The 22,049-nt window shown below is 38.4% G+C and overlaps 1 protein-coding gene across 1 annotated transcript in view; it reads right to left on the reverse strand.

Annotated features, from left to right (window-relative positions):
• LOC150091574 (uncharacterized) overlaps positions 1 to 22,049 on the reverse strand; it is a 298,466-nt gene that overhangs the window by 238,994 nt on the left and 37,423 nt on the right. The window contains exon 4 of the mRNA XM_090369000.1: positions 6,246 to 6,343. Within this exon, the coding sequence (XP_090225126.1) occupies positions 6,246 to 6,343 (98 nt within the window). The remainder of the gene's footprint in view (positions 1 to 6,245; positions 6,344 to 22,049) is intronic.

Genomic DNA, 22,049 nt, shown 5'->3' on the forward strand with positions numbered 1-22,049 from the left:
GTGCAGATCTGTGGATTTACTAAGCAAGTACAGGTCAATACTGAAAAAAGGTCACATTAGAGTTAAATTTGAAAGTGTCTGCAATCCTGCCAAGATACAAAGGAGGGAGTATATGATGAGAGCCTTGTCAATCAATTCAGCCCTGGAGAGATTATGCAGGGCTCACATGGGGTGAAATTTTTCTCAGCGTGGTCTGTGCTTGTTAACAGGAGAGACTGCTTCCACAGGGATGGGATACACTTAAATAGAAGGAGTACAAGAATATTTGTTGATGCTATCATTAGCATAGGCACATGATGCAAGAAAGCAAGCTTATATAGCATCAGCCAAAAAAAAAAAAAAAACACCCTTATTTCACCCATCCACTTGCTCCAAATGTTTGTCAAGTTCTGCTTTGAATCTATTTAAGCTATCAACTTTTACAACAACAGATGAAAGTTTGTTCCAGCAAGCAACCAACCACCCGCTGGCTAAAGGCAAACTTCCGCACATGTCTATCCTACAACCGTCTTTCTTCAATTTGAATTTATGCCTCTCAGACAATTATTCTGAGCAAGAGGAAGAATCCCATCAGCATTCAGCATGCTCAAACCATTCAAGGCTTTATACACCTCAATCAGATCACCTCGCAGGTGCCTAGTCTCCAGACACTGTAATTTGAAAAACTTAAGCCTTTCTTCGTAAGAGCAACCCTTTGTTCCATTCACTAATTTTGTTGCCCTTTTCTGTACTTGTTCCAACAGCTCTACATCCTTCTTAAAATGAGGCCTCCAGACCTGTATACAGTACTCAAGGTGTGGTCTGACCATTGCCTTATACAAGGGGATAATCACCTCCTTATCCCTTCTAGAAAAATTTCTATATATCATTGACAAGACACTGTGAGCTACTCTTGCAGACCGTCTGCACTGCTCAGAAAACTTCATATCTGCTTGCACAATTACCCTCAGGTCCTTTTCATTCTCTATCACTGTCAGTGTGGTACCTAGAAGAATGAATAAAAGTGTAAGCATGTGCGAAAAAAAAAAACACAAACCATAAATGCTACAGTTAAGTACACACTAACTCGTTTTAATTAGTATTTAAATTTACACTTGCATTATTGCATCGCCTCCTGGTGTGTGAGAAAAAGATGAATGAGTTGAGTGGGGGGAAATATATATATAATAAAAAAATAAATAAAAAAAAAAGAATGAAAGTACAGGGAGAATGCAGATTATGAATGAAATAAATGTGTGTCTCTCCCACCCCCCCTTGCCTGGTGTGTTCCCCACTGCCACCTAACATATCCTACCCCTGGAACGGGATGGGCAGCTTGACCTTCATACCGGATTCGACACTGCTTGAACATGACACTGGCGAAGACATTCTGTGGCTTTGCTGCCAACACGCCATTGGCGATCTGAAGTGGGTACTCTAACCTAGTTCCCTTTAAAACCCCATCCCCAGGAAGGGGGGGAGAGATGGATCTCTGTCTCCTCTCCTCCCTGGCTACCCCCCCATACTTCGCCTAGTGGGGCTCATCTCCACTGACCTCTTTGGGGATGCCTACTCTATCATCCCTATTCTTCTATCTCCCCATCTTCAGTCTCCTCCCCTCTCTCACTAAATCGACCAAGGTACACCCTTAACAATGCCTCCAAATTCTAATCAATGTCTAAATTCCACTAGTTTCAACTAAATCTCTAAGACAACAAACACTATTAGCTTTTATCTAGCATATAGTCTCATGTTTAAATTTAATAACATCAAAATTGTGCCCGACCTATTAGGCTTTTAACACATCTCTTTAGCGTTCAACCCCAACCAGCGATTTCCTAACAGCAATCCCATTATGCACTAATGTCAAATGCGTAATTTTTTTTGTTTTTTTTTAAGGTCATAGCCACTGAAATCCCAGGAAACTAGGTGGCAGGACCTGCCAGAGCAATTTGTTGTGATACTGGATACACCCGGCTAGCCTCCACGTGGCAGGTTATGGGCAATGTCAGGCCCCACTAGGGGCCTGCCAGCCAATAAGCCGGTCAAACAATGGGCACAACATATCACACTGCACAGACATGGCCCACACACTTTCAAGTCTCTGGCTTGACAGTGTACTGTCCTCAATACAGCAAAACACACGCGGAGTTAGGAGAAATCCCAGGTACCATTTGACACAAACATACCTTATACTTTATACCTTGTCAGTGTGGTACCACAGAGTTGATACATTACTCTGGGATTACTGCTTCCCATATGTAGTACTTTACATTTGTCAACATTAAACTTCATTTGCATCCTCTCAGCCCATCTGCTCAACTTTTCTAGATCCTGTTGCAGCAGTGTACTGTCATTAGTGTCATTAACAACCCTGCCAACTGTCGTATCGTCTGCAAACTTGGACATTAAGCCTGATATACCATCATCAATATCATTTATAAATACAGAAAACAACAATGGACTCACACTGAACCCTGAGGGATTCCACTAATAACATTAGTCCACTAAGAGAAGTGTCCATTGATTACCACTCTCTGTCTTCTCCCACTCAACCATCCCTTTATCGAAGCAATATTAGGCGGGTTGGAAAACTGCTAGCGTGGGGGGGGGATTCGCAGACTAATAGATTAACAGCAGCAGCTGCAGACAGAGATTGAAATGATTCTTGCACTGCTTCTATTGGAATGAAATCCCCAGCAACTGGCTTTCCAGTTTTTGGGATTTCAGGACTTACGGGGGTCATGAAACAAGTAAATACATGGGCTGTGTTAGAGTAACTAGGAGTATGAACAGGTGCATGTATACACCAATGCTAGGAGTATAGTAAATAAATTTGATGAATTTGAAGTGCTAGTTAAGATATCCAAGGCAGATATTGTTGAAATATCACAGACATGGTGCCACTCAAATATAAGGGATGCAGAATTGGAATTTGAGGAGTACAATGTGTACAATAAGGATAGACAAGATAGGAAGGGAGGAGGGGTTATGCTGTTAGTTAAGAAACACATAAAATCTAAGGAAGTGCATCCAATTGACATAGATGGACAGTGCAATGTTGAGTCAGTTTGGTGTGACATAAGCACTGGTAAAGCAAAAATCAGGGTACGAGTTCGTTATAGGCCTAATGACTCTGATGAGTACAATGAACAATTATACAGAGAAATATAGTGGGCCAGTCAATAAGAGTGTCTTATAATGGGGGATTTTAACTTCCCAGATATAGACTGGAAATTGTGGGTTGGTCACTTGCACACTAGCAAGGCTTTTGTGGATTTATTGGATGATTGTTTATCACAGTAGCATATTACAGAGGTAACAAGAGGGAGTAACACTCTTGATCTGATTATCTGAAGTAACTATTCATGCATTAAGAATTTACAGATAAAGAAACCACTAGGGGGCAGTGATCAGAGTGTACTGATGTGGGATTTACTTCAAGATGTAACTACCATCAGGGATAAAAGGAAGGGTTTTTGCTTTTGTAAAGGCGACTACAGTGGTCAGAGATATTTTTTAAGTTCTATACAGCGAGACCAACTGGTGATGTTATCAACAGCAAATTCTAAATGAGAAGCATTCATGGAAGTAATTTTGGAAGCTACTAGGCTTTTTTTTCCAACTAAGAAATATTGCTCTAAGTTTAAGCCAAAATGAATGTCAGATGAACTAAGGAGACTCGTGGCAGATAAGAAAAATGCATGGGATACATAAATTGTCAGGTGACACAGAAGCCTATGGTAAATACAAACTAGTCTGTAATCAAGTCACAAAGGAGGTTAGGCAAGCAAAGGCAGATTATGAAAAATTCTTGGTAAAGGATACAAATAATAACAGCAAAGACTTCTTTACTTGTATAAACTCTAAAAGGAAGGGAATTAATCAGATTGGTCCACTTGATATCAATGGTTTGACTGTAGATGATCATTCTCAGATAGTTGCCGAAATGAGTATTTTGCAGATAAATTCATACATGAGTTATTCAAGGAGGAGAGGGCCAAATGTTTATCAAACTTTAACATGGAGTTAAATGATTTTGTAATAACTGAGAGCAAAGTTGAGGAGAAATTTTTGAAGTTAAACATAAGAAAAGCACCTGGGGTAGATGGGATCTATCCAGTTATATTAAAGGAGGTGGCAAAGGAAGTAAGCAAACCCTTAGCCATAATTATGAGACCACTCTTGGACTTGGGAGAAGTCCCCATGGACTGAAGATGTGCAAATGTATCTCCAATTCACAAAGGGGGATCAAAGGGTGATACAAGTAATTGCCAACCTGTTAGTTTAACTTCAGTTCTGGGGAAATTAATGGAGGCACTGGTTAAAGAAGCACTGCAGGATCATTAGACAAGATTTCAGTTATAGTTCGGACACAGCATGGGTTGTTATGGGAAAGTCTTGTCTGACCAATTTGATTGGATACTGTGATATGCTCACAAAGGAACTGGATGTGAAGGATAATTTTGATATTATATACTTGGATCTTAGGGGGGGGGGGGCTTTTGATACTTTGCACATGGAAGACTGTTGGACAAATTGGAACAGTATGGCATTAAGGGCAAGTTTCTACAATGGATAAAATGATGGTTGAGTGGGAGAAGACAAAGTGGTAATCAATGAGTACTGCTCTATGTGGACTAATATTATTAGTGGTGTCCCTCGGGGTTCGGTGTTGGGCTCGTTGTTTTGTATATTTATCAATGTTTCTGATGAAGGTATATCAAGCTTAATGTCAAAGTTTGCAGATGACACAAAGGTTGGCAGGGTTGTTATTAAGAATAATGACAGTATGCTGCTGCAACAGGATCTGGAAAAGTTTGGTAGATGGGCTGAGAAGTGGCAACTGAAGATTAACATTGACAAATGCAAAGTACTACATATGGGTAGCAGTAACCCCAGATAAATGTACCAACTATGTAGTTTCATTTTTCACTCAGGGTAGTGAAAAATAAAAGAGGTCTGGGGTAATTGTGCAGTCTGATGAAAAGTTTTCTGAGCAGTGAAGACAGGCTGCCAGAGTAGGCCATGGGGGTCTTGTTAGTGATATACAGGAATTTTGCGAGCAGGGATAAGGAGGTGATTATTCCCTTGTATAAGGCAATGGTCAGCCCACACCTTGAGTACTGCGTACAGGTCTATAAGCCTCATTTTAGAAGGATGTATAGTTGCTAGAACGAGTACAGAGAAGGCAACAAGACTGGTGAAGGGAACAAAGGTGTGCTGAATCTTATGAAGAAAGGCTTAAGTTCTGCAAATTGCAGCTTCTGGAGACTAGGCAAGGCGATCTGATTGAGGTGTATAAGCCCTTTTATGGATTGAGCAGGCTCAATGCTGATGGGATTCTTCCTCTTGCTCAGATTACAAACCTGAGGGGGCATAGATTCAAAACGAGGAAAGACAGTTGTAGAATAGATGTGTGGAAGTTTGCCTTTAGCCAGCGGGTAATTGATTGGTAGAACAAACTTCTATCTGTTGTTGTGGAAGTTGACAGCTTAAATATATTCAAGCAGAACTAGACAAACATTTGGATCGATCAGTGAAATGGGAAGAGTTTTTTTTTTTTTTTCCCTGATACTGTATAAGCTTGCTTTCTTGCATCATGTGCCTCTACTAATGCTAATGAACTGAAAGCAGTTCCAAGTTTGCTATACTTCTCAGGAATCATGGACTCTGACACAGAAGAGATTTTTTTCCTGCCTATGAAGCAGAGTCAAAACTGAGCCCATTCTCTTGGCTCAGTTTTGACTGTGCTACTACTAACACAGTTAAAGAGGCCCGAGAGGAGTTCAAGCTTCACTACATTCAAGTAGTTGGTGCACCTTTATTTGTTTGGTTGGTTGTTTTTTTTTCCTCTCTCAAAAGATTTTCCACATTATTCCAAACATTGTGAGCAATGAGTCCTTGTTATTGACCCAAAAAAATTCATTAAGGAGCTGTTGAACAGTTTCTCATATTAATTTTGCACTTATTTATTTTATCACAATATGTTCCTAAGATTATTTAGGTAAACTTGACATAACATAGGTATACTATTCTTTCTTAAACCATGTAAAAGTTTATACAGTAAACTTTTACACAACGTAAAGAAGTGCAATTTTTATTATAGCTTAATATATAAGGTCTGTCAGACCCGACCAGTGTGTATGTGCCTTTTTCAACAGTTCAATTAATTGTTAACGATGAAAGCTGTTAATTATAAAACACCTATGAAAATGTCACAAAATTTATTAGGTCTATTGAAAAAACAAAAATTTTATTACTACCTTTCCCTTGTGTCTGTGAGCCAAATAGGCTATGCTGACTGTTGATTTCTAGTCCTTCACCACTCATATCTTTTTCATTTTCCTGCTCATCATTTTCACTAAATATTAAAAGCAACTATTTATAGATAACTGAAGTTTTCATTATTATTATTAATTAATTTAAAATCTGAATTTAAAAAATTTTTAAATTTAAAAATTTGTGTACTAGAGCTTTTTTTTTTTTTTTTTTTTCCACATACAAGAGTGGTTCAAATTTGACCTGAACATTCGGTTCCCTTCTTTTATCGGTCAAATTCAATTCCTGAACAGTTCCCTTCTTTTATCGGTCAAAGCTGCGAATGATATGGAAGCTTCTTGATGTCAATCTCAAGGCATTCCATAGGTTGATAATGCATACAATGCAAATCCCATTACTTGACGAGAAAATCTGGAGACTGAAACTCCTAACAATACCCTGGAGCAACTATTCATGGCACTAGATAAAACCAAAAACAATAAATGTCCAGATAATGATCTCACTGAAATGGAAATGGTAAAAGAACTGATCAAAAGCTATTTGCATCACCCATTGCAACTGTACAATAACCGTTCACAAAAGGATATATCTTCCTCACCTCTTTGAAACAGGCTAATGTTGAAAAAGTGCATCATGACTTTATGCACTTTTTCAACATTTGGACAGACAGTTGCAATTAATGATATTTATGATACTTCCAATCATATGGTACATGTCAGCACATTTTAACTGAAAATTTAAACACGAAGCAGATTGCTTCAAAATTTATGCCCCATTTACTGCATTCTTTCTGGCCTGTGCTTGCAGGTTCCTGCAAGCATAGGCCAGAAAGGACACAAACTTCCTTTTCTTGATCATCTCAAGATCAAGCTCTTGTTTTCTTTGACAATGAGGGAATTGTTAATTAGGAGTTCCTTCTGCCAGGCCAAACAGTAAATCACCACTTTCACATTAGGGTGCTAAGGCATTTAAGGGAGGATGTCAGGAGAAAATGCCAAGACAAATGGTACACTCAGGACTGGCTTCTGTATCATGATAACACACCACTTCACATGGCTTTGTTGATTCAACACATTTTAGCCAATAACTGAATGGAAACAGTCCACCACCATCCCTGTTCTCCTGACCTGGAACAGGATTCTTGTTCCCAAAAATGAAAATCCAATTTAGAGGACGAATATTCAGTTACACTGCACAGATTCAAGATCAATCACAGAAAACACTGGACATCATTATAGAACAAGAGTTCCAAACATGCTGGGAGAAGAGTTGGGGTTGATATATAAACTCTGGAGAGTGGCTACTTTGAAGGGTGATAATGCCAATGTATAACTAACATAAACCTAAATGCATGGATTGGATAACTGCTAGCTTGGGTGGGAATACACAAACTAATAGATTAACAACAGCCACAGGAAGAGGTGAAAATGATTCTTACACTGCTTCTATAGGAACGAGCAGAAACCTGGAAAGCAAGGTGACAGGGATTTCAAGGACTGCTGGGAGTCATCATGGAACAAGTAAATACATGGACGGTATTAGGGTAACTAAGAATAAGAACAGTACAGATATACTTGCATGAGCACCAATGCTAGGAGCACAGCAAATAAATTTGACGAATTTGAAGTGCAGGTCAAGGCATCAAATGTGGACATTGTTAGCATATCAGACATGGCATGATTCAAATATAAGGGAAACACAATTTGAATATGGGTGTACAATGTATAAACAAAAAGGATAGAGAGGATAAGAGTGTATGTTACACTCTTAGCTAAGAAGCACATAAAAACTAAGGCACTGCATCCAGTTGACATTGGTGAACAGTGCAATGTTCATTCAGTTTGGTGTGACATAAGCACTGCAGAAGCAAAAATGAGAATAGGAGTGTGTTATGGTCTTAATGACTTTGATGAGTACAATGAACAACTACACAGAGAAACAGGGTGGGCCAGTAAACCAGAATGTCTTATAATAGGGCATTTTAACATCCTAGATATTAACTGGAACTTGTGGATTTGGCACTTTCACACTAGCAAGATTTTGTGGATTTATTGGATGATTGTTTTCTACAGCAGCATGTTCAAGAGGAAGCAATACTCTTGATCTGGTTATCAGCAGTGATTATTCATGCATTAAGAATATGCAGATAAAAGAGCCACTAGGTGGCAATGTTCACAGGGAATTGATGTGGGATTTTCTTAAAAGATGTAACTGAATCAAGAATAAAGGCAAGGGTTTTAGCTTTCATAAAGGTCTCAGACAGTTTCTTTATTTGTGTAAACTCTAGAACTAAGGGGATGAATCAGATTGGTTCACTTGACATCGACAGTTTTATTGTTGATGAACCTGCTGAGGTAGCTGACAAACTGAATGAACATTTTCATCTACATTCACACATAAGGAAATCTGTAGGGAAGTGGAAGCCAGAAGCTTATCAACCACTGGCAGGGAGCTAAATGATTTTATAATAACTGAGAGCAAAGTGGAGGAGAAATTGTTGAAATTGAACATAAGGAAGGCACCTGGGTGGATGGGATCTATCCAGTTATATTAAAGGAAGCAGCAAAGGAAGTACAGCCATAATTATGAAAGCTTCCTTGGGTTTGGGGGAGGTCCTCATGGACTGCAGATGTGCAAATGTGTCCCCAATTCACAAAGTGGGAACTACGGGTTACATGAGTAATTACAGACCTGTTAGTTTAACTTATGTTCCGGGGAAAATAATAGTCACTGGTTAAAGAAGCAATGCAGGATCATGTAGACAAGGATGCAGTTATAATTCAGACACAGCATGGGTTTGTTAAGGGGGAAGTCAATATCTGACAAATCTGATTGATACTATGATGTGTTCACAAAGGAACTGGATGCAAAAAATAATTCTGATATCATATACTTGGATTTTAGGAAAGCTTCTGATACGGTTGAACATGGAAGACTACTGTACAAATTGGAGCAGTATGACATTAAGGGCAAGTTGCTACAATGGATATAAGGATGGTTGAGTGGGAGAAGACAGAGAGTGGTAATTAATGGACACTAATTGAGCCTGCTCAACCCATTCAATTTAATGAGCAGGCTCGATTTATTCTTCATCATCATCACTAAATGCACACTTGTTGATCACTCATTATTGGCTTGGCACTTGTTGATTTGTTGCACAAGAAGTCATCTTCTTCAGAAATGCTTCAAGATACATTTATTTCCAAGATAATCTTCTCTTTTCTTTATAAATTTCAATAGCATGCATAAGCATTTTTTAAAGGAATGCACAAATTGCAACTAACACAATTTGTGCAGAGTAACAAGTTTACGAAGCTTAAAAAAAAAGGAATGAAGAAAAGATTATTTTTTATACGACTAAAGATTTCAGTAAAGGACAAACACATTTCACCATAATAACGTAAAAATCCACACAATTCCAGCTATTGGTATTTTCACAAATTCAATAACATCAAGTTTACTACCGGTTTATAAATGCTTGCATTAACAGAAAAGCCCAATAAACCAGAAAGTGCAAATTGTTTTTATTGTTTTATGGTCATGACCTCCAGAAAAGTGCTATAGAAAAATATCAACAAAGCCATTCAAAATTGGTTCTTATAAGAATCAAACATATGATAACGATGAAAGTGTAGTATTTCAAAATATTATTATTAAAATAAATGACCATGAATTTGTGGTTGAAAAAAGGAACTTTAAAATGAGAAGTACTTATTGCAACTGTGGTCGATGAAAACGAACACAATATTGTGACACTTCAAAGTGAGGATGAACAATCGCGCCTTTTGTTCCCCAAAAATCTGAAGTGAAAAAACAGGAACCAACTAATAAAAGATCAAAACAAAAGTATCATCAGCTATTTGAATATCGGCTTTATATGTGTTGGAAATAAAGATGCTCCTGATGCACAGTGCATCTTATGTAGTAAATAAAATATTAGCAAACAGTTTTTTTGCTCCCGTTAAACTTCTGTTTCATAAGTGTTCCGTAAATATATTGCAATATGAAAAGTGTTCCATGACTAAAAAATTTTGGGAAATGCTGATGTAGTGTATGCTGGACTGAAAAGTCCAACATACTCCACATCAATGCAGTGAGGTCATTACTCCTGGATATGTGTTGGACTCTTCCGTGTTATGCTTGGATCTTCAAACATTGGTACAACATTTAAAAGAAACAAGCAAATTTTTTTTTTCAAAAGAAGAGAGGAACATGAATGGACTTTCTGCACGTGAGGATAACATGCCTAGAATTATTGACTTACTTGGCCTAAACGGCCTCCGTAGCCAAGTGGTCAGGAGCGGGAGTGCAGTAGCACACACTCTTTGAGCAGACCGGGATTCAAGCCCCTGACTGCTGAATACGGTCAATCTGCCAACCCGCACTGGACCAGCATGGCAGATTATGGTCCATTTCCCTCAGCATGAATTGTTGAGGAGGCTTCCATCCTGCAGTGGGTTGATAATGGCTGCACTTTACTTACTTTTTGGCCTGCTTTGGATTGCTTTCACGAGACGTTTGCAATTCAGAAGATCTTTTTCTTTGAGGAGTTCGTTAATTTGCCTTCTTTCAAAACTTCTTTTGGATCATGAACTGGATTTGGATACGAGTCTGTGGCACTCACTAGTGACTGCTTGTTGTACTTTTTGATTTGGTAAACACAGTAATTTAAAAAGGCTCATATGGCTTTTCTCACCACTTCCAACCTCTTCTTTAAACAGACCCATCAAAGGTTGTCATCATTCTATCACTCTAGTTATGCATTGAACCAAAGAGAGCCAACATGTACAGATATACTTCAAAATCTTTTTTACTTTAGTGGTATGAATCAGTTGAAATTGCTTAGCACTTCTTCCTAGATAGTAGCAGGTGTCCACCAAATACTGATCCACTTTCAAATGAAGGCATGCAGCTCCCTTTCCTGCACAAAAATTAGTAAGATATCAAGGACAACTTATTTCCACCAAGTGCTCAATCTCCTCTTTTGCCACTCCAGTTTCAAGGTTGTTTTCAACACTGGCCTGGGAGCAAGCTGCTTTCAGTTTGATGATTTTTTTTTAGTACAAAAGGTCACCATAGTGGGATACAGTTTGAAATCATTTTGATTACTGTTATCTGCAACAAATGAAAATGGCCCATTTTTCAGAGCCATCACTACCTCTTCTTTCCCTATCTGTCCAATTCCACTAACAATTTTCTTTTTGTTCTTCCACAACTGTTTCTTCCCCCCCCCATTTCACTAGAGGGGAAACATATTTCCGAATGATGTGCCTCCACAATCAGAACAATTCAGAGGAAGATTATATTCTGTGACAAAAGATGCAAATTCAGAACATATATCATCATAATCGCAATGAAATGCTGCAAATAGTTTAGCATGTCTTTCTAAGATTTACACCTTTTCCCTATGTTTATTTGTTTGCAAATGTTTCAATACATCTCATTTCCCACTTCATGAAATTGAAAACTGACATCTACATTCAAAACACAAGGCAAACATGATACCTTTTTCAGATTTTAAAATAGGCAGAAAATCTTGAGAATATGTCTTCTGAAATTTCTTTGGAATCTTATTGAAAGATACTATTAATTACCTCCATACCACACAGTTGCAATGGATATAATTGTATATTACAGAGTACAGTGCTATTCTACATTGCATTTATATTTTGCAATGTACAGTAGTACACCTGATGAGCAATTCATTAATGAAAATTCACAATTTTTTTTTTTTTTTTTTTCAAAAAATTCCACTTTTTTTTTTTTTGTAATTGTTGGCGCATAGGCTTCTGTGGCCATAATGCACCTCCCAAGGTTTTTGCAGTACTTTGATGATCCAAACCCAAGGTGGGAATCGAACCCGCGACCTTTGGGTTTCCAGGCAAGCACTTTACCCACCCGGCTAGCCTGGTCGGCTAATTCCACTTTTATCATAGTCTATGTTCCTGAACTTACTCCTACTCTGTGTCGCCTTTTTTCACTTTCCTATTCCAAACATGTTTTCCCTTCAGCTTGGAAATTTGCTCATATCCAGACAGTTAATAATAAGGGTGACAAATCTCTTTCTTCCAATTATCATTCCATAGCACTTACTTTTACTCTTTCTAAAGTAATGGAGAAATCAATTAACTGCCAACTCTTCAACTATCTAGAAACCTTCCATCTAATCAATGATCACAAGTATGGATTCAGTCAGCGTCGATACACTGGTGATATTCTGGTTTATATTACTCATCTATGGACAAATTCAATGGAAAAGTTTGATGAAATTTAAGCAGCTGCTCTTACATTTCAAAAGCTTTTTATTGTGTTTGGCATAAAGGCCTTCTAAATAAGCTTCCATTTTATTGTTTGCCAACTGTTTTTGTAATTAGGTATAGAGTTGTCTCTCAAAATGCTAACTTTGGGTGATGGTAGATAGTTCTGTCTTCTAACATCACCACTAATTCAGGTATTCCCCAAGGCTGAGTTCTTTCTCCCACTCCTTTCCTCTTGTATATTGATGGCCTTCTTCATTGACCAGAAATCCTATCCATAATTTTGCTGATGATAGCACATTGCATTCCACCTTCAAGTTTGAGAAATCTTGCCCTCCTCAAACAGCCTCAGCTTCTCGAATATCCACTACCAGTTGCTTAAATGCTGATCTCCAGGTAATTCTTCAGTGGGACAATGATAACTTAGTTGATTTCAATCCTTCTAAAACTCAGTCCAGTATACCTCAGTGTTATATCTCACAAAAAGGATTCTTCTGCTCCTATGCTTGTCTTTGATAATACTCTGATTTCTAGGCAAGGTCATATATGTTTATTGGGGATTACTGTAACTTCTAATCTCTCTCTTGGCATAAGCACATTATAAATATTGCTTCCTCTACCTCTAAAAAACTAGGCAGCATTACTTTTCTTCCAAACAGCTGTTCACCCTGTACAAATTGAAAATCTGCCCTACCATGGAATACTGTTACTACATCTGGGGGGGGGAGGTGACCCCAAAATTTATGTCAGGCTTCTAGATTCCATTCAAAAGAGGTCAGTTAGGTTAATTAAGGCACTCATCTCTAACAGAGTCTCTCCACTCTGTCTCACAGACAGTCTGTTTCTGCTGAATGCCTTTTCAATAGATACTTCCATGGGCACCGTTCTTCTGAATTGGCTTACATAATTCCTGCTCTCTCTTCTGGCGCAGCTCGAACATGTACCACAACCAGTCAACATCCTTTCACTGTCCAGCTTCAAATTCACATAACCAACTTTTCTTCTTCCTTATTCATTCATTCAACTTCCATTTCTGGAATAACCTCCCTTCATATGTATTTCCTGAAAATTACAATCTACAGAAATTTGAGTCTAATGTCAACAACCAATCTTCTTTCATCTTCTCAACCTTCAGTGCCCATGCACAGTGCTAAGTATTATAGGTTCTAATATCTCTCGTTTGGGGTTTTCATAAAAAAAAAATAAATAAAATAAAAAAGTTTTTTTTTTGTGAAAACAAAAAGATGGAAAAAAACTGAGTTTTTGTAAAAAGACAGAAGACAGAAATGTTGTTATTATTATTCGGTTTAGCGACACAAGGGCAAGGCTACTAAAGGCCAAATTGTGTCTGTACAAAAAGCATATTGTTAGAGAGGCTAAATTATATGCTTCTGTACAAGCCAATATGTTTTAGATATAATAAAAGTTCTTCAATATTTGCTTCATTTCCTAAGAAATGAGATAAATCAGGTGATACATTCAATGTGGCGAGTGACTGAAAAGGGTTTGACCGGATAGTTGAATGTAAGGAACAATCAACCAGAAAATGACAGACTGTAAGTTGCGTCTGACAGGATGAGCACTGTGGTGGGTTTTCTCCCAATAATAGAAAGAGATGGTATGATGAGTGTGTCCAATTCTGAGTCTTGCCAGTACCACTTCCTCTCGTCTGTTTTGTTGGAAGCCAGACAGCCACAGTTTTGAATCTTCTTTTATCTGGTAAAGTTTATTGTTGGTGTCACTTTTCCAAGTCTGTGACCATTTATCGTAGCACACTTTGCATATGACAGACTTATAATCAGAGAAAGGAACCTGAGGATGTTGTGAGAGAGCAGGTTCAGGATGTTTAGCGGCAAAGTCAGCATTTTCATTTTCTGGAATGCCTGAATGGTCAGGGATCCAGCAAAAACTGATTGAACACACTGCAAGCGAATAGCTGGGAATGAATCTGTTTCAATGTAGGATGAGAAAATGAGAAATTCTTCCTTATGGTAGAGACAGCACTAAGAGAATCTGTGTAAATTATGGCAGATGAGATGGAAAGCTCAATAATCTTACTAAGCACTAACTTAATGGCATATAATTCAGCTGTGAAGATGTTGCAAGCAAGCGGTAGTGTGGCTGAACTTGTACATAAAGGAAAAACTGCCACAGCACCTACCATACTCTCAGTTTTGGAATCATCCGTGTAAATTTTACAGGTATAGTTGTTCATAGTAACACGAGCTGAATGTAACTGTCTGATATTGCAGGGAGGTATAATATCTTTCCCCTAATGAAGGAAGTGTGTATCTTGAGAGACAGACACACATGTTCAAGGAGCAACAGGTGTAGTTGTGTCTTCGAAAATTTCATTTAAATTGACATTCCAAGTCTGAACAAGCTCTTTGATCCTGAGAGAGGTAGATTATTTTCCTTTGGCTTGCTCTCAATGAAGGCTTACCAACAAGTATTATAAAGATACTCCCAATTTGGGTGCGATGGTAGACTATCTTAGCAGCTAGTGAAGCAGTAGTGTTTTTCTATGCAGGTGTAATGGGGATCATGCGCTTCAATATATAGACTTTGGATCAGAGAAGTCCTGAAAGTTCGCAGCACAGCCCTCAGAGCACTGTGATGGATCATATTTAGCCGTTTTAAAGTAGTGCTCCTGGCAGTCATACACTGGACAACCATAATCTAGTCGTGAATGGATTAAACTTCTATAAAGATGCAGCAAAGTATACTGATCAGCTCCCCATGACATAGATGAGACCGAACGAAGTATATTCAAATGCTTTAAACAAGAAGTTCTCAAATAAGTGATGTGTGCTTGGAAATTTAGTTTGTGGTCTAATAGTAGTCCAAGAAATTTAACGGTATTAACAAGCACGATTGGAGTATTGTTTATTTGTAGCAAAGGTTCGGGATGGAGAGCTCATTTCTTGCAAAAGTGAGTGACAGTGCATTTCTTTTCTGATAGTTGGTAGCCATTCCATGAAGTCCAGGATTCTATTTAGGTTATGGCAAGTTGGAGCTGCCGTTCGATGGTATTCATACTTCGAGACTGACAGGAAATGGTAAGGTCATCTGCGTACACATAAGTTTGAACGGTTTTTGGGACATCTCGTGTCATGCTGCTCACTCAGATTGAAAACAGTGTTGGACTAAGTATTGATCTCTCTGCAGGACTCCTTGTTCCTGAATGCGAGATGTAGAGAGTATGTTTTTGTATCGGACTTGAAAAGAACACAACTGCAGGAAATTGAATTATTTCCAGCAAATGACCCATAAGCCCCAGATGGTAAAGATCCATAATAATACCATGACACCATGTAGTATCAAATGCCTTTTCAAGATCTAAATTGACCATGACTAGATGTTGTTTCATGACAAAGGCATTGTAGATATGAGACTCGGCTTTAATGAGCACATCTATTTTTTCGAAAGCAATACTGGTGACATGGAAGGAGATTCTCTGACTCCAGGATGTAAGTGAGCCTAACATGAACCATTCTTTCGAAAAATTTTCCCACGCAGCTCATAAGAGATATTGGCCTGTAGTTTTCAACATAGGAAGGATTTTTTCCTGGTTTTAGTAAGGCGATAATGAATGAATGGTGCCATGAAGAAGGATAGGCATTTTCAGAGAAGATCTGATTATAAAAAATTAATAGGATTCTGAAGTCTGCTCCAAGTAAATGCTTTAGCATAATGTAATGAACTCCATCTGGACAGGCAGCCCTATTGGAAGATCTGTTTAATGATTCTTGAAGTTCTATTAATGTAAACAGTTGGTTGTGTGGGAATGAGCAGCGCGTGAAGAAGTTGATTTTATACCGTTCTACATCGGCTTTGATATTCCAGAAGGTGGACAACATAGGTGACAGAAGCCGAGATTTTCGCAAATGATTCTGCTAATGCATTTGCAACTTCTTCAGGAGTAGAAATGTCTTTCCCTGTCCAATGAAGTATCGGAGAGGGCAGCCGAGCAAATTTGCCATTTAATGCCTGTATTCTTTTCCAGATGACCCGTCTTTGGTAATGGTGGATTCTTGGTTGCAAAAGCAACCAAGAATCCCGTTTCGCTTTCTACCTAACTTGTCTAGCTTTTGCTTTTAGTCTTTTAAAAGCAATTAGGTTACTAGTGGTGGGATACCTGCAAAAATTATTGCAAGCACAGTTTTTTCCCTGTTTGGCAATTAAACAATCTGTATTCCACCAGTGATTTCTGTGTTTTCGATATGGCGTGGATTTTTGAATGGAGGCCTTAGCTGCAGTCAGAATCTGATTGGTTATGTAAATGTTTAAATGTTTACATAAATGTTGTCTTTGAACATAAAATCTGTCTAAGCGTATTTGGGCAGAATAGCCACCCCAGTTTGCCTTTTTAAACTGCCAAGTGGATCGTTGATCGGGATTTGGAGTTACCCCTATTTGTAGCGAGCAAATAAATAATTGGAAAGTGATCACTGTTAAAGGGATTGGTTAATACTGACCATGTCATGATTGGAAATATGGATGGTGAACAAATTGATAAGCCTATTGCAGAAGCAGATCCGGTTGCTAAGTGGATGTAGGTAGGAGATCCAGAATTTAATAAATTAAGATCATTATCATGCATGAATTCCTCCATCAATTGCCTTTTCTATCCATTGTGGCAGATCCCCACAATGGATGGTGTCCATTAAAGTCACCAAAAAGACAAATTGGAGTTGGGAGTTGTGAAATAAGGTTGTCAAGTTCTGAAAGCAGAAGTGGTGCAGATGGCAGATTATATAAGTGGAAACAATGGTAAATGATGTACCAACTGCAACGTGAGCTGCTACAGCTTCAAGGGTAGTTCTCAATTGGATCGACCTGGATGGTATGTTAGTGTTAACAAGAATAGCAACTCCTCTGCATGCAGGTGATTCTGAGTTCCTATCTCATCTATAAATGGTGAAATGGTAAACTTGAAAATTTTGACAAAACTTGGGATGACAAAAATGTTTCCTGTAGGCATACCTATGGGATTAAATTGAGCTATTAAATCTCTTAAGTCATCAGAATGACTGCCAAGTGGATCGTTGATCGACGTGCAATTCCATTGTATGATGTTATGCATTATTTAGGTTTACCTGAGGATGATTCATCTGACTGCTTTTTGTACGTGGGACATTTTTTCCGGTCTTTTTGAGAATGTAGGCATCCAATATCCATGGTGTCATCTGCATGGAGTTCTAGAATGGGCTCCTCATTATCTAGCAGCTCATCTACATTCACTCTTTCGGTGAGGGATTCAATTTTTTTAGAGACTGATTCAGATTTTAATTGTTCTTTTTCAACTGGGACCGATGGAGTATTTGTGGCTTCACTAGTTTTTTTTTTGGAGGACTATGAGGATTATCTTTTTTAGAGGTTGAAAGTGTAGATTTAAGCCAATTCGCTAGAGAGGTGTTAGGCGGAACTGATACGTCCATTTGAGCTGCAGTAGAAACAAAAGTTTCGAGTGCAAGCTGCATAAGAACGACCACTAGGCATGGTCGACATAACTTGTCTATGTGCCTCAGGAAATGTGACTTTATTTTCAATTTTGTATTACCTTTCCTGTTATCCATTGCAATCAAGTTTTGGAAAAGGCTGGATCGCTTCCTTGGCAGTTTGGACAAACAGGGGTTTTGACTGAACAATTCGCTTGGGTATGATCTTTAGAGGCACAGATGGGACATATGGCTTCCCCTTGACAAGCCTGCTGGGAATGACCGTATTCCTGACATCAATGAACCGTTCTGCATCAGCTTTGATCAATCTGACAGATTAAATAACCAGCTTTAATAGAGGATGGTAAGTCTGGAGTGCTGAATGTCAGAATGATGGATCTTGTTGGAGTAAGATTTCCATCTTTTTTTGTCATGATCCGTTTTACATTTATTACTTTCTGCTGACTGCTGAGTTCTTGGAGTAGTTCTTCTTCAGAGACTGTAATTAGGTCCCACTTGCTGATGATACCTTTTGATGAATTTAATATTTTGTGGGGAGTGATTTCTACTACCAACCCACCAAATGTTGTTTTAACAGCCGCTCAGAATGTTTTGAGGTGGCTGTTTCTATCAGAAGGTCTCCCTCCGGATTGCAGTGTTAACCATTTTTGGTGATCCAACAATAGACTCCAAGATTTTCTGAATTAAGAACGGTGATAACTTACCCACAGGTTGGGCGGAAAGGAATGAATCACCAGGAAGTTTGGACAACCGTCATGATTCTGCTTCTCTTCGCAGTCTTTTAGGTTGACTTGAGTCGTGGTCAGTGTTAGAAGCTTTCGCTCTTGAGCTCAAAGGCTCTGAGTTTAGATAATGATTTTTATCCATGATGGCCCTGGGGTTTGCCTTTGCCACCCAGGTTACCAGCCACGCCACAGGGAGGCAGGAGCAGTGCTGCTTGGTGGCCAAGCGTAGAGTTAGTTATTAAATCAGTACGGCTAGCTAAATTAAAAAAAAGGTACTTGCCTTCTTCTGGGCTCTATTGTTAGTGTTTTTAAGTAAATAGAGCACTTAACAGAAAATTTTAATACTATGAGAAAAAAACAAGGAAAACTCGGTCGCTAGTAGGAAAAACACTTTATAAACACTTTATATCCTTTGGCTACAGAAACGCTTGGCACCTGGGGCCAAAAGACAGAGAAAACTCTGTCACCAACAATGGTGAGATGGAGAGGAAATTAAATCAAATAAAAAAGCATGAACAAAAGCATTTTTTTTCTTTTTATTTTTTCTGAAACAGTAATCTTAGCCATTACTTGTAATGGTTTAAATCAATTTGAGATCTCGGCAAATTCCTTTAGCAAACTATTCTTGGACTTGTACCTTTCTATATTACTTTACTCAAAAATTTAATTTAATACTGTTGTAAAGAATGTTATATTATTCCTAATCAGATTAATTGTACAGTTCCTAATTTAATACTGCATTTTTAATATTCATGTGTTTCTTCTATTCACTAATAAAATTTTAAAGATAACTGTTAAATTTTAATTTAATTAATTAATAATTCATTAACTAATTAATAATTTATTAACTAAAAAAAAGGTAAAGTGCAGCCATTATCAACCCACTGCAGGACGGAAGCCTCCTCAACTATTCATGCTGAGGGAAATGGACCATAATCTTCCACGCTGGTCCAGTGCGGGTTGGCAGATTGACCGCATTCAGCAGTCAGGGGCTTGAACCCCGGTCTATTCAAAGAGCGTATGCTACTGCACTCCCGCTCCTGACCACTCGGCTACGGAGGCCGGGGATTAATTAACTAATTAATCAATAACTCACTAATTAAAGAGTTGTAAAGTTATTGTACATCACTAATCTTTAAATAACTGATTTATTTTATTAATTTTGTTTTTTTTTTTATTAAGTGCAGATAATTTTTTCTTGTTTTCAATTCTTAATTTTGAATTTAACAGAATTTAAAATTAATTTAAAAATTAAAGTGTGCAATTTTGTTCCATGCATTCTCACTCAAGATTAAAGACAGCATCAAATCCTGATTTCAACTGAATTAGCATTAGCATTAGTAGGGGCATATGATGCAAGAAAGCAAGCTTATGCAGCATCAGCCAAAAAAAGAAAAAAAAAAAAAAAACACTTCCATTTCACCCCTCCGTTCGTTAGAAATAACTGTCCAGCTGAGCCTTAAATTTATTTAGACTATCAACTTCCACAACAAGAGATGGCAGTCTGTTCCACGAACCAACTACCCGCTGGCTAAACACAAATTTCCGGACATCTATCCTACATCTGTCTTTCCTCAATCTGAATTTATGCCCTCTCAGGTGATTATTCTGAGCAAGAGGAAAAATCCCATCAGCATTGAGCATGCTCAACCCATTCAAGGCTTTATACACCTCAATCAGATCACCTCGTCAGTGCCTAGTCTCCAGACACTATAATTTGCAAAACTTAAGCCTTTCTTCATAAGAGCACCCCTTTGTTCCATTCAGTAATCTTGTTGCCCTTCTCTGTACTCGTTCCAGCATCTCTACATCCATCTTGAAATGAGGTCTCCAGACCTGTATACAGTACTCTAGGTGTGGTCTGACCATTGCCTTATACAAGGGAATAATCACCTCCTTATCCCTGATAGAAAAATTGCTGTATATCATTGACAAGACACCATGAGCTACTCTTGCAGCCCGTCTGCACTGTTCAGAGAACTTCATATCTGCCTGCACAATTACTCCCAGGTCCTTTTCATTCTCTACCACTGTCAGTGTAGTACCGCAGAGTTGATATGTTGCTCTGGGGTTGCTGTTTCCCATATGTAGTACTTTACATTTGTCAAGGTTAAACTCATTTGTCACCTCCCAAACAATCTGCTCAACCTTTCCAGATCCTGTTGCAGCAACATAGCGTCAGTAGTGTCCTTAACAACCCTGCCAACCTTTGTATCATCTGCAAACTTGGACATTAAGATTGATATACCATCCTCAATATCGAAAGCAATAATAGACCCAACATTGAACCCTGAGGGACCCCACTAATAACATTAGTCCACAATGAGCAGTGTCCATTGATTACCACTCTGTCTTCTCCCCCTCAACCATCCCTTTATCCATAGCAGCAATTTGCCTTCAATGCCACACTGCTCCAATTTGTGCAGCAGTCTTCCATGTGTAACAGTATCAAAAGCCTTTCAAAGATCCAAATATATAATATCAAAGTTATTCCCTGCATCCAGTTCTTTTGTGACTGCATCATAGTATCCAATCAAATTGGTCAGGCAAGACTTTACCTTAACAAAACCATGTTGTGTCCGAGCTATAAATGAAGTCTTGTATAGATGACCCTGCAGTGCTTCTTTAACCAGTGCCTCCATTAATTTTCCTGGAACAGAAGTTAAACTCACAGTTCTATAATTACTTGTGTCAGCCTTTGATCCTCCTTTGTGAATTGGTGTCACATTTGCACATCTCCAGTCTATGGGTACCTTCCCTGAGTCCAAGGAAGCTCTCATAATTATGGCTAAGGGTTTGCTTACTTCCTTTGCTGCCTCCTTTAATATAACTGGATAGATCCCATCCACCCCAGGTGCCTTTCTTGTGTTTATCTTCAACAATTTCTCCTCCACTTTACCCTTAGTTATTACAAGATTATCTAGCTTACTGCCAGAGTTGAATACACCTCTGGCATTCCCCTCGCTGAATAACTTCCCAAGTGTGAATGTCGATGCAAAATAATCATTTAGTTTGTTAGCTAACTGAGCAGGATCATCAACAGTTGAACCATCGATATCAACTGGACCAATCTGATTCATCCCCTTCCTTCTAGTGTTTACATAAGTAAAGAACTCTTTGCTTTTTTCCTTTTCATCCTTTGCCAAAGATTTCTTATAATCTGCCTTTGCATGCCTAACCTCCTTTGTAACTTGGTTATAGATCAGCTTATATCTATCATAGGCTTCTGTGTCACATGTTAATTTATATGTATCCCATGCATTTTTCTTCTTTGCCATATGTCTCATTAGTTCATCTGACATCCATTTAGGCCTAAACCTTGAACAATATTTCTTAGTTGGTAT

Source organism: Mastigoproctus giganteus, chromosome 1, assembly GCF_048544385.1.
Source record: "Mastigoproctus giganteus isolate SK-2022 chromosome 1, ASM4854438v1, whole genome shotgun sequence".
In the NCBI taxonomy this organism is placed as follows: Eukaryota; Metazoa; Arthropoda; class Arachnida; order Uropygi; family Thelyphonidae; genus Mastigoproctus; species Mastigoproctus giganteus.